Source organism: Antedon mediterranea, chromosome 3 (genome assembly GCF_964355755.1).
Source record: "Antedon mediterranea chromosome 3, ecAntMedi1.1, whole genome shotgun sequence".
Taxonomy (NCBI): domain Eukaryota; kingdom Metazoa; phylum Echinodermata; class Crinoidea; order Comatulida; family Antedonidae; genus Antedon; species Antedon mediterranea.
The window spans coordinates 13,094,273-13,111,605 of NC_092672.1; the positions used below are offsets into that span (position 1 = coordinate 13,094,273).

Consider the following 17,333-nt stretch of genomic DNA (forward strand, 5'->3'; position numbering starts at 1 on the left):
AAAGGAAGGGGCTTCTCTTAAAACTGATTATTGGCATTTCAGAATAGATTTTGTCCGAACATGGCTTGTCTTCTGAAATAATTATCACACATTATTTGTAAATAAAACACGGAACTCAACTGAAAGGAACTAGTTGCTCAAGAATACGTATGTATGTATTTTTGAACGGAACGAGAGAGCAAGTGCTGAAACTGATTGTAACTGGCCATGTTACACGATTCCTAGTTGTATACTGGGAACAGTAAGCAGGAGCGCGCTTTTATGGAAACATCAAGCTGATTGTGGGTACCCTTTAGAGGCACACATTACATGATTCAAAGTGAAACAGAAAGCAACTAAAAGAACTGGAATGAATAATATATACAATTGATATAGCTTCCCAATATTAATTATAGCATATAATGTTGTGTTGACATCCGGAGTATATTAATAATGTACACTTTGGTTTTCTTTCTTTTTTTAGTCTCGGAGAAAAATCATGAAAATTCTCTTGCAGTCTAGGTGAGACATTTGTCAAAACACTAAAATACATATGCACAAATAAATATACACAGTATATAAGGTGTAATCATGTTTGATTTTATTAATAACATAAAGAGAATATTAATTAAGCATTCTAAATTTTCACCATAGACAGTCCAGACAGTATTTATTTTTATAAAATATAAACAGAAGTTGTTAATAGCAAGTTGTGTGATGTAATGAGTCTGGTTCATGTAAACATGGTACTAATGGGTACACAGGCACACAATATATCATCACTTGTGATATATTTTAAATCATTAGTTTACTTTATTATCATGAAATAGTCACAGGATAACACAAACCAGAGACGGACCCAGTACTAGGGAATCAGCACCCACCCACACTTTATTATCATGAAATAGTCACAGGATAACACAAACCAGAGACGGACCCAGTACTAGGGAATCAGCACCCACCCACACTTTATTATCATGAAATAGTCACAGGATAACACAAACCAGAGACGGACCCAGTACTAGGGGATCAGCACCCACCCACCCCTACCTTGGACAGCTAGAGTAAATTATTAACTACTTTTTGATATCTATCTATTTTCATTATAATGTTAGCGCTCCATGTTTAAACAATCTTTAATCTGTTCCTGGAAATATAAAAAATGATCTACATCTAAAACAATTTCAGTCAACACTGTTCTTTAATTGGTAAGATGAATTTGCAAAAGATATAAAGAATTAATGTAATGCTTTATGTCAACCCTATACCAATAGTTGATGTCACAAACAAATGTTGAGATGGGTGGGCCATGTGGCAAGACTCCATGAAAAAATGGACTAGCAGGACTATGTTTTAACAACCAATGATATGGTAGGAAAAAGAGAGCACACCAGAAATGAGATGGAGACATGATCTGGAGAAATATAAACAAGAAATATTTCTTTAAAAAAACGCTGCTCGCTTATTGAAAAATATTTTTTATTTCAAATGTTTTTGAATGTGTCATTTTATAGTCACATAATAGTTATTTTACCTGAAAAAATGTAATTTAAAGCAACAAATACTTAAATTGTCTGTCAGACAATGGTTTTTGGGTTTCTTTTCTCTTTTTATATGTGAATAAATATTATTTTTTTGTTACAGAAGTGAATACCGTACTCAATTTCTGTCACTTTAGTTAATTTTATTGCTAAGATTAAGTCTGGGGGTCACTTCATTACCCTAGCTATTTCAAGTGTGAAGGATATAGTATATATTACAAACACAAACTTTAATGGACTGTTTCAATAATAATTCAATGAATATCTGACAGTAAATTACAGTCAAAAGTCAGTATTATAGTCAAATGGGACTCATAAATACCAGAAATTCTTTGGTCCTAATAGACTCTTTTCCCAGACGTTTTTTTTGGGTCTAGCAGCTGGAAATCTATAAATTATAGTGGAGTTTCCATTTTCGCAAAACTGTCGTCCTTAGAACTATAACTGCTGGTTGCTTTAGCTTCTGATTGAGTAGTCCTAATGGGACGTAGCGGGCTAGAGCAGCAGCGTGAAAAACATTTTAAAAACTGGTTACCAAAAAGATTAGCAAAAGATTGAAGCAGTGTGTTTATTCGAATCTTACTTTGAATTAACGTGTCCTTAAAAAAAACATACCCCCTGTCTAATAGAATGGGCCTTTATTTACTTCCTTGAAAATAACACCCCACTACAAAACGTCAATACAGAACATTGACATATTCATCATTGTTGTGTAATACAAACAAAATTCTCATTAAAATCCAGAAACAAAAGAAATACTATATTAACAGCAAAAAAACATTTTATTTTTATAACCTGTGATATGCATCAGTGTATTTATTTTAAATCTCTTCATGTATGATAAAACTGGACCTTTAGCTTGAACTCCAATACTTCTGCAGCTATCAGCTGATCAAATGGACTCAAGCCCACTATGCAATCTCATCACCACTATGTCTGTGTATATAAATGTGACAGCATGTTCTTATGGCTTTTTATGAAGTTAAACAAGAATATACAGCATTTATTATCAAAGATGTATTGTCCCTTGAGACACAAAAAATGAAGGTCAAAATATTCTAAATTTAAATTGGCCATATCAAAGTTATATTAAAGTTCATTCATTTAAATCTAAAATTCGAGCCAAAAACAACAAGTTTACGTAATTAACAGGTAAATTAATTGGATTACATTTCATCTGGAAAATCTTTGCGAGCGAAAGTAAACAAAGATTTCAAATCATTATGCATGATGCTAATAAGGACTGTTTACAAATCCTCAAGGTTGTGATGTGAAGGTGTTCACACACAGATCGCGAGGAAGTTTTATGATTATGCATACAGAGTAGCCAAACAAGGCGGTTTCATTATGAGATATGTTTTGATCGAAAACTTTGACTGGAAGTCAAATTTATTTGTTGAACAAAAAAACCTTTGTATTTCAGTTAAATGACTTTTTTTCCAATTAATTTTTGGTGAAAGTTTATAACTATTATGAAACTTCAAGATGACCCACTTTTTTTCGAAATTTTTATTTTTTTATTTTTTTGGGAATTAGTCAAAGGGACAATACATCTTAACTTATATGATTAATTCTATATAAACTGCACAACTCTTCTGATGTATATGTAATATTTTTTTAATGAATAATGGTTTTTTATACAGTACTAAATAACTTTAATATAATTTGAACGTACATAATAAAATATAAATTACATACAAAACAAGTTAATCTATGCATGTTTATTAAGCAATCAAACGAATCACAAATAATAAATGGGGCATTGTTATAAACAATGTGTTTATCATTCATCAAAATTACCTTTGCACTTTTTAGGGAATATTTCATTGATAAAAAGATTATTGCAACAACAAGTCCTAAGAATCAGATAAAGATAAAATGTACACTTAGGTTGTCATTTTAAATAGTCTAGGACAAAACACTTGTTAAACCACCTGTACAAACTGAATTAATTATTTACACAAAACAATTTAATTTAACTTTATAAAGTTCTCATTCAGTTTGGGTTCAGGTTTTTTAAATATAATTTATATCATTATAACAATATGAATACATCTTTTATAGCAGAAAAAAATAGTTAGATGTTGGTTAAATTGCGTTACTAAAATAGCAAGTTCCGGTGATGTTAGTTTATAGGTGGTACAGCAAGGTCATAAAATTATAATAAATCAATATACAATGAATTATTTTTTTTTTTATTTGACCTAAATAAAAGGTTGTTCTTCTAATGAAGGCTCATTTTATTTCATGTATACCACTTTAAGTGATTATTTGATATATAATAATAATCATTTCAGAAATTAAAAAAATGTATATTTTTCCACTGCTAGCTTCTGAGGTGCTAGCCTATCTAATTAATTAAGTCCCCTTTTAACCCCTGTATCCTGTATCAATCCTGGTTACAGGTTTAGTCTTTGAGTTGTTTTTGTATCTAATATAATTTCTAGTAAAATAAGCATTCATGTCATATAAGGTGAATTTATATTGTTTCATAGAAATGAAAACAGAAAATGCTTTGCATATAATATACTTTGAGTAGGCTCATAGGTTCTTATAAAAATGAAAACAATTATAATTTATATTATTACTTTTATTGCTGTTAAACCCCAAAAGAAAGCTTACCTCAGTTTGTTTCAACATTTATCAACACACTTTGCAGTATACAGCTTTCATACATGTATCGAATTTGGATAAATTATAAACATTTTGATACAACCCTCGTCGATTTAGAATTAAAGAAACAATTGGAATAATATTAAGTGTTAGTTATTACTTGAATTACAAACGGTGACCATCATAATCTTATTTATCTCTTCGTTTATTTGATTGAAGTCTTTTTGCATATGATTGAGCCATTGAGTTGACAATTGAGATCACAAAGTAAACTACCATCACTATAATCACTTTTTCAAATATCCATGATAACCAGTTGGTAGACTAAAAAAGGAAAATCACATTAAAATTACCATAATACTCATAATTGAGAAAACATATTTTAAAATGTGGTTTTATAACACACATCGAGTGTATCCTCCTTATGTCATTGGTTATTGTCACATCACATTCATATCCATTAATGAATGGTTAAAGTTTATAAAATGAATTCTATTAGATGCTTAGATTTTTTTGGTTATCCGCACTTGGTGGATAACCCCTTGTTATTGTCCGGATCTTCTTTTTTTTTTCTATGTTCTTCTTTCTTTCCACGAATTTTGTTGCGCATGTATCTCTAGATCTTCTTAACATAACATTGTATAACTTTATCAGAAGATTGACCTCTATCTGAAGATGTCGTAATAAGGTTTTCGGTCACGTCCGAGTTGCGCAGCTTAAGTTACGCACGATTATGAATTTCAATGATTGATCATATATTAAAAACAAAGTCATTTTGTATTGAAACTTGGAGAAAATTTAAGTCATATCATGCGCAAACTTTCTATGGATTAAAAATGGCATGTTTCACAGAAAGTTATGCGCGCACGCACGTTTAAAATTTCTGAATGAGAAAAATCAACAATCTACGCATTTTATGTCATTTTGAGCATTTCAAAAATTTTACGCGCGTAGTGTTATACTGTATATACTTAGAAGTGAAAAATAGAGAGCGCACTAACATTTTTTCAATGGCATAATTCTTTTTCTGTGCGCAATATTCTAACGTATGATGTGTACGTGGCGTTCGGATAACCTAACTCGTCCGTAGTGACGAGTTCAAATCTAGTTTTTTTATATTGTATTTGTAATAAGGGTCAAGATGAGATAATTACCCACTTCTAATCTTGATCTTAATAATGTTTCTTTTTGTTCTATTATTTAATTCTTTCTTTTATATTATTTCAATCAATTATTATTGCTTATTTATTTCATCACTTTTACCCTTATTGAATATATGTACTGAGACCTGACCCGTTTTGACTAGCTGGTGACTGATTGTGGATTTAAAAACCAACCTGTAATACATGATCTTTTGACTCATAAAAATATTCTACCCATTCAACTGCTAAAAATGTATTTGTTTACGAGTCAGATGCAAAACCACTTTTAAACTTGACGCAACTTTTGAAACGTTTTATTAAACTATTGTACATACCTGATTATTAAATGTACCAGGTTTGTGGTGAAGCTTAGCTTTCTGTCCTTCTAGATACTCCTTAAATGGTAGTTGAATCATTGCACCAATCTTTGGAATTTTTCTGAAATGAAGCATAAATTCACAATTTAAATCTAAATTTAAATCTTAAGAAGAATGTTGAGAAAGTCTCAAATATAAGCATAACCTTTTTTATAATGTTTACAGATACACAGTATGTATACAGATACCTTAAAGTGTAGTTATTATGTGTCTGCCATAAATACAACCCAGCCAAAATAAAATACAATGTACCTATAATATAACTTGTTTCCAGTAAATATATTAAATTCTTTGAATACTGCCTAATATGACTGATATTCTGAATATGTTTTAATGGTAAAAGCAAATTTTAGACCGTTTCAACCTCGAGAAAAGTCTGTATTTCAGAAAGTTGTGTATGTAAAATATACAACAGTGCTTGATAAGCTACTTAACACTGGTAGATGTTAGTAGATAGACCATTCAATACTCACCCAACAATATTCACAATTGTTTCAACATGATGTTCACTAAAAACTAGAACCACAAAAAATTTCTATAAAAAAAAACAAATATTAATAGTAAGTAAAATATAATAAAATTTTTGTTTTGATTTATAATTAAAAAAATGTTATTTCAAAATTTGCCAATTGAAAAATAATTAATGAATGCCTCCTGTTTAGATTACAAGATACTGTTTTTTTTTGGAATAAGACAACATTTTAGGAGTTGAATACCTGAATATGCATTTTAATTACAGCTTTCCCTATGACAGTTGCTCCAAAAAAAGTCCAGAATGGAACAAGAAAATGGCCACATGTTATTCCAGCTAGATCAAACAATGGGTTTGGAATCTGAAAGAAAAATTATTACAATTTTAAACTCTGCAACACATGATTGAATCATTGCTGTTGTCAGGTACTGCGGCAATACATGATTGAATCATTCCTGTTGTCAGGTACTGAACTGAACTTAATAATACAGTTTCATTTAAAAGCATACTTCTACTTCTAATTAGATCAAAGCGTTACATTTGTTTTTCCTTACAATTAGAGTTTTTTGTATGACAATTTATATTATTTCTGTACTGTAGTTATTATTAATAAATAAATAAAAAAATGCTACTCATCAGTAGGACAACTCTGTAGTTGGCCGGAAAGGACACTTTATAGCGCGCTAGCAAACAGCCCGATTGAGCCTACTTTTCCGCAGGTAAACATATACTGTACGCGATATATGAAAAAAAAAATATGCCTACTCATCAGTAGTCAACTGTAGTTAGCCGGAAACGACACCTCATAGCGCGTTAGCAAACATTAAAACGATCGTAGCCTACCTTTTTTTTCCGCCGGCGGGTAAACATATGCGATAAAAAAACATTTTTTGCGTTCAAATACAAACATGAAATAAAACTAGGCCTACTCATTAGTAAGACACCTCTAGTTGCCCGGAAATAAGACTTCATAGCGCACTAGGAAATAGGAAAACGATTCGAAAGAGAGACATGGCAGTAACAAAACACGTGCTTACATCTCTCGGCGGCGACCGGTGAAAGCACCATGTGACAATACAGTATCGCAGTACTGATATCACAATACCATGTGACATCCCTTGTCACTCGACTTTCTCACGAAGTAGGGCCTAAAACATTCTAGCACCGATGTACAAATACACTTAACTTAAGGTACATTAAATGTACCTTAAGTTAAGTGAAATAAGACTTTAGCGCACTAGCAAATAGGAAAACGATTGTAGCCTTCTTGAATGTATTATACGATCAAAGCAGCTAGCATTGAATTGCGCCTAGAAATCATTTGATGACGTGCGTATGTTACCGACGAAAGAGTAAATCCCACCGATAGAGTCGATTAATTCAGTGTGATATTGAAAATAATAATATCATCGATATTTATTTTTAATACAGTCACATAACATTTTTACAAGAAAAACAATACAATCAATCATTTACTTTATTTACAATATACAAGTTACTACATTTTAGACAACAGCCAAATACTAGAGATCGAAAGAGAGACATGGCAGTAACAAAACACGTGTTTACATCTCTCGGTGTCTCAGTTGTTTAACACTTTGTTACGCAGTCTTTTGTTTTTCGTCTAGTGGTCATGTCACGTGTCTCGTATGCATTAGGCTCTTTATGCATGCCGCGCCTCAGCTCTTGAGAAAGTACCGTACCTGCCTGTTAATCTATTTTTAGATTGTTGTGGTTGATATTTTTAAGCGTCACGGATAAGGTTTTAAGCGTCACGGCCGACCGTAAAGCGTCACGGTAGAGAACCCAAGCGTCACGGTACCGTGACGCTTCAAAGGCCTGGGGAGAACACTGAGTTATTAATTACTGAAATTGTATTACTGAACCTGATTTTGAACAATAAGAAATTGAATATGAATAAATTAGTGGTGCCTATTGTCTTCCTATCTAGCCAGCATTTGGTAATTGTAATCAACCATGTCCCATGAGAAGATACTTTTGAGTCATTGACTTGAAAACATACAGTACATGCTTAAACACTCCCGTTTTGGCCGGGAGACTCATGTATTTTAGATTGATCGTCTCCCTGCCTAATATTGTGCTCGCGGTTTTCCACATTTTGATGTATATATGTGTGTTTTCTGCATTAAAATTTAACAAAAAGGCTTACACACAAGCAAAATTATGATATTTAAGCCAATGTACAACCATCTGCGGTCAAAATTTCTAATTTTTTTTCTCAACGGAAAGGGAATTCCCCTCACATAGCTACCACACCGCTTGTGACATCACACACTGCACTTCTTACCTCTCGATAATATATAGAGGGCTTAAAAAACACCACCTCCCATTTTTAACTTCAGATGTTGGCATGTATGGAAAAATAAAATTCTAACTTAATTTGATATGCTTGCACACAATGATCGAGCATAATTTTTAACAATTTGAATATTATAATGCTTTACTGTAATGAATTGGGATGAATAGTGTAGCGAGGGCGTAATTAAACATACAGGTGACTGTGTGTGATATAAGGCCGTTCATAAGCAGAGCAGGTCTTTTGTTCATTGTGTTTTAGTCTCTCACTATGTTACAGTTCTTATTTTGCATTGCCAGTGATCTTAACTGAATAACATGTAATTTACTTGGTTATAATAATCTTAAAGTTCTTGTTCATATCGTAGGCGTATGTATAAGAAATTTATTTACGAAAAGTTAAAAATAACCATGCTTTGCTTAGCAATTAATGAAACTTACATTTACAATATTTGTCTTAGTTTTGACACATTTCGAATTATTGTGAGACTATTGTATTTAGCATTGTGCTTTATCAGAAGTAAAATGGTGCCTATATATATAATATTTTACAGGGTTAAAATTCTCATGTACTGATATGACGTTGCAAGAATACAATAACGATAACTAATAAATCGGATGGATAGAATCAAAGAATTACATTACACATCTATCTCTAGTACTTACTGATGCACAGGCCAATATTCCAATGAAACCAACTCTTTGTACAAGATCTTGAACCGTTAGTTTTAATTTTGTTAAAAGATCCTATAAAACAAAAATACTAATTATTACTTTGTATACATTTATTAGAGTTCACTGATAGTATGGAAACAAATATTAGTATAATATGAAGATTTATAATAATAGTTTATAATATTTTTGCATGTTTTATTGGTCAAAAAAGTGACAATGCATTTTGGCCTCTGGATACCAATATATATATATATATATATATATATTGTTCATTTATCTATGAAAAGAGTATTCTAAAAAAAGTAAACAATATTATGAAAGACCCCACTCATCCGTTACATTACTGTTATAACTTAAATAGATCAGGCATTAGGCTACGACCTCCAAGAGCAAATCTTTGTAGAACTAGAAAATCCTTTGTTGTAAATAGCATTCATATTTTTAATTCTAATGTAAGACGTTAATGCAATTTTTAATAGTTTTACATTTTTAACAGTATTTTTAACTTTTTATCTTGTATTTTTAATCTGTTATAATACTGCACGTTTTTAAATTGTTGCAATATCGTTGTTTTAATCTACCAAGCAAAGTGAATTTCCATTTTTATGGACAAATAAAATTTCTTGAATCTTGAATCTTGAATCTTTTTAATACTGACCTGATTTGATATTTTTTCCAAATGTTATAGCATCCTATAATAGTTTGGACATGCATTAATAAAACATTCTAATATTTCATTTTCCTCAAGTTGTGAGGTCTGCAATACACACCTTTTCATCACCAGCATTTTCCATGAAGGATTCAAATTCAGCATATTCCTCATTGTCAGGCTCTTCTCCAGTTAAACGTGCTGTTAATGAAAAATAAAATGTTTAAATGAAAAACTATAATATTCACATTTTTGCCAAATAATCATACATGTATTATAAATACACAGTTTGGACTAATCATTTCACTAGTCTAACCATTTTTAGATTGTCTGGCAGATTGGCAAAAACAAAATATATAAACCAAAAAAAGGTAACAAAAAGGTACAAATTAGTATATTTTATGTCTGAGACATTTAAAATGGAGATCATGGAAAAAAAATTATGAGGCATGGAATAATTTTTACTTTATTTATTTTGTATTGTTTTACAGTTTCAACAACATACCTGCTTTAGCCATGAAATATGGTGGTAGCTCACCCAATGCTGTTCCAGCACCCTATTGAAACAAAGGTATTTAATAGTTAAATATGGTGGTAGCTCACCCAATGCTGTTCCAGCACCCTATTGAAACATGTATTTAATAGTTAAATATGGTGGTAGCTCACCCAATGCTGTTCCAGCACCCTATTGAAACAAAGGTATTTAATAGTTAAATGTGGTGGTAGCTCACCCAATGCTGTTCCAGCACCCTATTGAAACATGTATTTAATAGTTAAATAAAAAATGTAACAATTTAGCGTACATTTCCCGATTACAGTACATCATGAATCTGAATTTATAGTGTAGCAGTTATTGGAAACCAATCCTTACTGAAGAAAGTTTTCATATAAAACATTGAACTGAAATTTCAGTCGATAACACCCAAGGATTCCATGTGTAAAAAAAAATGTGATGTGTACATATATGGACATGATGATTTAAGCATATCACTACCATATTTGGGAACATCACACTTTTTTTGTCAAAATAATTTGATAGTATTGGCAAAGCTTTAGGAAAGAATTTTTACACTAATTTAATTTAATATCATAAATTTCATTATTTGCAGAACATAGATTAAAAGCGCTACTCTGGTCATACAGTTTAGAAAAGTTTTCAGTGTGGAGATCCTGCGATAATGTATTAGGTATATGTTGATTGCCTGTACAGTACCTACCCACATAAAAGCTTCTAATCGGACTTTACTTATAACATTCCATATCGTAATCACTGCTCCCTCGGGTACTTCTTCTGGACAAATTATCCTGTAAACAAAGCAGTCTATTTTAAACAGATTTATTCATTTTAAGTATTTATAAAACATTGCATCATCTTTTACAGAGTTTAATTCTTCCAATTATGAAAATGTTTTTCATCAGTGTTTATTGATATCATCCAACAGCAAGAAACTCAACAAATAAATACAGGATGGATAAACTATAATGTACTGTGCTATAAGTTAAGTCTCATTAGAGACTTGGGAGTGAAGTAGAGTTGCTAGTTACAACCCTGGCACTAGGTCAGGATTGAATTCTTTACCTTGGGATTGGAAGGCAAGCATTTTACAGCTTTAAGTATGGTATGGTAAGTATGGTATAGCTATAATTCTTAAATGCATTGTTATAAGGATTTTCTTTTAAACATTTAAGGCTAATAGCCTAGTACTTACTCATCTGGGTATGGAGGCTGTGGAAAGTCTACAGATTGACACTCAAATGATGCTAAAGTTACTGCTGCTATATGAGGTCCCTGTGAATTAAGCAAAATAGTGGGCTGTAAATTACAAAACTCAAGAGAATTGACAATCAAGTTGAAAGAATGAAATATTCCACTCTGCCGCTAATACTGTACCTGCAACTTGTTCTGATTGTTTTAATGTCTAATACTTTCAAATATTTGGAGCTTATAATTATAGCCTTACAATTACTTTTGCATTTAACTTTCCTAAAATTACACACTTTGAATACTGTATTAACTTTCATAATGCCCCAAATTCTTTCGTACTACTAAAACGCATTCTCCAAACAAAAAATGTTCATGATGGGACACAAAATGGCTTAAGTTGTAAATGAGAAAATACTTTACCAGGTATAAAAAGAATGTATGAAAGCCAGCATCATGGCCCCTAGTTTACCAAGTCTTAAGTTGTACACGAGGAAATACTGTACTTACCAGGTATAAAAGGAATATATGGAAGCCAGCGTCATGATGGACACAAAATGGCCCTTAGTTTATTGTGTTTTAAGTTGTACATTGAGGAAATAATTACCACTGGATATAAAAGGAATGTATGCAAGCCAGCGTCATGATGGACACAAAATGGCCCCTAGTTTACCAAGTCTTAAGTTGTACATGAGGAAATAATTACCAGGTATAAAAGGAATGTATGCAAGCCAGCGTCATGATGGACACAAAATGGCCCCTAGTTTACCAGTCTTAAGTTGTACATGAGGAAATACTTACCAGGTATAAAAGGAATGTATGCAAGCCAGCGTCATGATGGACACAAAATGCTTATTATATTACCGGTCTTACTCTTAGCACTTAGCCGGCTATAATTCGTGACGTAGCAAGTAGTCTTATATTATAGACCATTGCTATACCGCGGTCTAACCTGTAAACGGTCTCTAAAATTAAAGCCTACTCAAAGGAGTCTTAAAACAGTCTTAAACCTCTCTTTTTGTTGCTTTTACGTATTATTTATCGTCAAAGACAACCAATAGAACGAGTTTTAAGTGTTAAATCAAATAATAACGGTGATTTTATTCTTATATAGCCCTAGAATAGATTTTCTTGCATAGAAATGTACGTACTGTTATGATTGTGAATTGAACAAGCGTGACGAACATTACCTTATTTGGTATTCTACGCGCAAAGTACGCCCTCAATTTGTTACTTTACGCGGTCTTATCTAAGACTGTTTTATAGCAATGGTCTAACAGGGGTGGCTTTAGTAAGACCGTCTATCAGATAAAGCCGTCTTTAATCGGGGAGTTAAGACTGTTTTATAGCAATCCGCCCCAGGTATAAAAGGAATGTATGTAAGCCAGCGTCATGATGGACACAAAATGGCCCCTAGTTTATTGTGTTAAGTTGTAATTGAGGAAATACTTACCAGGTATAAAAGGAATGTATGTAAGCCAGTACCAAGACCAACTGATGACAGTATACCAAGACCAACCCAGTATAAACACCATGAAATCTTTGCCCATGTAGAATTTAAATACTGTGATAAACATCAATTCAAAAGGTTTTAGTTTATTTAATATTGATAACATTGTTATTTGTTGATGAACTTTTCAAAGGTTTTATTTAATTTAATATTGATAACATTGATATTTGTTGATGAACTTTTCAAAGGTTTTATTTAATTTAATATTGATAACATTGTTATTGGTTGATAACTTTTAATTGACAATTCTCACAGCTGCACTCCATATACAGTAAAATAAAATTGATCTTTTAATAAACAAAGAATTTACTATAGAATCATTTTAAAAAGTGGTTATTAATCATTTTCTAATATAAAATTATGTATTTTTTGGTTTTTGATTATTTTTCTAATTATAAAAACCATTATTATTATTATTTTAGGTATTATTTTAAAAGGTAGTTTTTATTCATTTTTTAATGATCAAGTACTGGTAAAACTATACAGTATCAAGAATTATTTAGAATTTTGATACAAAATTATTAATAGCCATGGATTACAGGTATTTAAAAAAAACATGAAACTGCATTTGTGATATTGTAAAGAAACAAATTGCTTACTGCCTGATGAGGTCCATCTAGTATACAACAAGCACACAGTAACACCAATGTGACAAAACCTAATGACACCTTCTTCTTATTTAACCACAGCCTATAAAAAATATAGAAAAACATTTAAATTTCTGTTTTATTAAAATCACGTGCGCATGAGTGTATCATTGTCATTTGATTGGTTAAAGATGTATTGTCCCTTTGACTAATTCTAAAAAAATAAAAAATAAAAGATTTCGAAAAAAGGTGGCTAATTTTGAAGTATCATAATAATTATTAACTTTCACCAAAAATTTTTCGAAAAAAAAAATCATTTAACTGAAATACAGACGTTTTTTTGTTAAAAAAATAACTTTGACTTCCAGTCAAAGTTTTCGATCAAAACATATCCCATAATGAAACGCGCTTGTTTGGCTACTCTGTATGCATAATCATAAAACTTCCTTATGATCTGTGTGAAAATACCTTCTCAACCGTGACGAGTTGTAAACAATCCTAATTAGCATATGCATAATGCGTACTCATGGTTTGAAATCTTTGTTTACTTTCGCTCGCGACGATTTTCCAGATAAAATGTAATCAAACTAATTTACCTGTTAATTACGTAAACTTGTTGTTTTTAGCTCGAATTTTCGACTTAAATACTTTGATATGGCCACTTTAAATTTAGAATATTTTGACCTTCATTTTTTTTGTGTTTCAAGGGACAATACATCTTTAATGTGCATCATGTGTGGCATTCAGTATTATTTCTATCTATTGAACGGAATAGTTATATATCAAGTGATAATTAATGGCGAACATTTTGAGAATTTTCTGCCAGGTTGTTGACTGTATTTGGGAATCAGTAGTCCACAAGGTCTATGACTTTTTTGAATGGTTTAGATTTCTGGCCTAGCCTTACACAATGATTACAGAGGGAAGTAGTAGATTAATTAAATAAAAGTTTACAGTTAGGTGTGTTTATTCATTGAATGGAAAGAATAATGCACTTGTCAATAGACCTACTATACAACCCCCGGCAGAGGTTTGCCATGGGTGCGTCATTTACAAATAATTACTTATGCAAGCATAAAAAAACATTGATTGTACATCACATCAATGAACAATGGTAAGTCAATATCCGTCACTTTACCACCCACCCTAGTATCATAAATAACATAAACACATTGCATTAAAATTAGTGCGTCATGGTCACCTAAAGATAAGTCACATTTTTTACGCACATGTATTCATAAGGTATGACGCACATCGGACAAATGACACACCTCTCCCGGGGGTCGTACTGTATAGTGGGTCATACAATTGACGAGTGCATAATTCAAGATCTCTGCCTCGTTAAAATAGAGCAGTCAATCTTTGAAATTATGAAATATTCCCATCATCCAAATCAGTAACATTCATGTTTACTAAATTGCAGTAAAATCCATTTTCTCACCTATTCCCCCAGCCCACCATAATAACACATATTTCCAATAAGAAATAATACACTGTTTGTATAGGCTTTCTCCACACTGTTAATGATGCTCTCTCTTCTCTTTCCTGTTGGCGTCGTTCTCTTTCTCTGGGATGAGGAACTATCGGTTCTGGTTGACTTGATCCACCATTTGTTATTAACTGCTTAAGATTCACTTTAGGATTTGTTTGTTGGAACATTTCATCTGCTTTAACAAGCTTACTAATCTAAAAAAATGTAATTATGATGAAGTTTAAAAATAACATAGAACATAATACAATGGAACTTAGTTGTTTGAAAACCTATTACTAGTTAACTTACATACATACTCTATTTAACATTCAACTTTAAAAAACAAAAGTACCATTGTCATTGATTGTAATTGTGGTAAATATTGCTGTGGTATCATATCAAAGTTTCTGGCTGCTAATACTGTGCAGTAAATCGGTAAAAAGATATCATGATTATAATACCTATGTTATGCGCGATTTGAATTTTCTTGCGCAATATTAAATTGTGCAATCAACTTGCGCAATTTGAAATTGCGCAAGAAAATCCTTGCGCAATTTCAAATTGCGCTGCACAATTTGTGAATTGCGCAAGATTGTTCTTGCGCAATATGACACCTTTGCGCAATTTGAAAACGAACTGTTTGTTTATTTTTATTATTGTACTCATTTGTTGTTGAGAATGGTACCGATCTTTTTTGTCATTAAATTTAATTTTTTAAATTAAATAGTAAACGTCTAATAATTCGTAACAATTATTGTTTCTAAAAAAAATTCAATCGTTATTAGTATTATCTGAGACAACAATCAATTTGTTGTCTCAGGTATTATTAATCGTCATTAGTATCATCAATATTTACCACAATTACAATCATTTGAATTGAAATTATTATATTACTATTGGTATTTATTTATGCCTTCTCCTCATATTATATGTGAATATGGTATTTTATAGAACCATTGGAAATTAGAGATTTTTTTTATTCGGAAAAAAAAAATTCGGGAGCGAGGCTCCCGGGAGGGTAAGGAAATGCGAAATTATCTTTATTATTATCTAAATTACTAAAAAATATGGGTGTGCATGATTTCACAATCTCTCGAAAAACCTTGCGCAATTTGCATATTAGTTATTACTGCCGCAATTTAATACGTTGCTTGCTCAATTTGAAACACATGTTTCAATTCAAATTGCGCAAAGAATTTTTTGCGCAATTTGAAATTGAGCAAGAAAATTCTTGCACAATTTAAAATTGCGCAAATCGTTCAAATCGCGCATAACACCTATATTTATTTCTTAATATAATTTGCAGGAGGGCGGAGAGGGCTAATTAATAAATAAATATAATAGGCCTAGGCCTAGAGGGCCTAGGCCTAGTAATACTTCAATAGCCCACTAGTCTAGGCTAGATCAACTAACTACTATTATAGGCCAAGGCCTATCTAGCCCTATCCTATACCCTAGCCATCCTACTGGTCCGACATATCCTCTGGGTGGCTCGGTGGCCTAGCCTAGCTAGGCCTAGCTACTAGGCCTACTCTGGTCTGGCCCTACTTATTATTAATAATTGTCATTATTTATTAGGCTATCCTGACTAGCCTAGGCCTAGGCTTAGACTTACTAAATCGGATTTTAATCCAGTTGATGTCAGCCCTCGATCACGTAACCTCTTTCTCAATTCTGTAACTTTTAACCTAGAGTAGTCCATTTCTAAATTTTGTAACGAATCGACCACAAAAACGCACAGGATGGGTCGAGAGCGGTAGCTGAACACACACACGTACGGGTCAGATCAATCGAAGAGCGCAGCATAAAAAATAAACACACGTCGTACTGATGTGCCTATGTACACGACTGTCGTTTAGATAACCTGGGTGATTCACTGATTTTTACACACATCGCCCTCTGGAAATTATTGGTTGGTTTTTATTTGTGCAAAAGCAACTCTTTATAATGATGACCCTTTTTCAATAAACTGTAGGCTACTCTTGGCGCAAATTTTAACAAATTTGTAAAAGAAGCTTGGAAATATCGAACACATTTTTTGAATGACCCTGCTAATAATTGCTTATAGAACTATTCATTATTATTATTATTGTTATTTGTATATTTTAAATTTTCTAGTGTTTCTTTTTTTTTCTTGTTTTTGTGGTAGAAGATCTCCTGTGTGAAAGTGTTTTCCATGCATTTGAATGTTGATTTGTAATTTTTTAAATGTTCAACCCCTCTTTGTGAGTGTAACGAATAATATTATTATTATTACAGTTCAGTATATTCAATAATAATATTATTATTATTATCAATT

The 17,333-nt window shown here is 31.8% G+C and overlaps 1 protein-coding gene across 1 annotated transcript; it reads right to left on the reverse strand.

Moving 5' to 3' along the window:
- Positions 1-3,198: 3,198 nt before the first annotated feature.
- Positions 3,199-16,897, reverse strand: LOC140043617 (vacuole membrane protein 1-like). Its single transcript, XM_072088138.1, has 13 exons — positions 16,650-16,897; positions 15,005-15,249; positions 13,576-13,666; positions 12,920-13,030; positions 11,474-11,553; positions 10,982-11,069; positions 10,270-10,321; positions 9,886-9,965; positions 9,107-9,187; positions 6,369-6,485; positions 6,126-6,187; positions 5,611-5,713; positions 3,199-4,457 (listed from the first exon to the last, which is right to left on the reverse strand). Exons 1-13 carry the CDS (start codon positions 16,734-16,736, stop codon positions 4,323-4,325), a joined length of 1,332 nt encoding a protein of 443 aa, XP_071944239.1. The 5' UTR covers positions 16,737-16,897; the 3' UTR covers positions 3,199-4,322.
- Between the last annotated feature and the right edge of the window lie 436 nt (positions 16,898-17,333).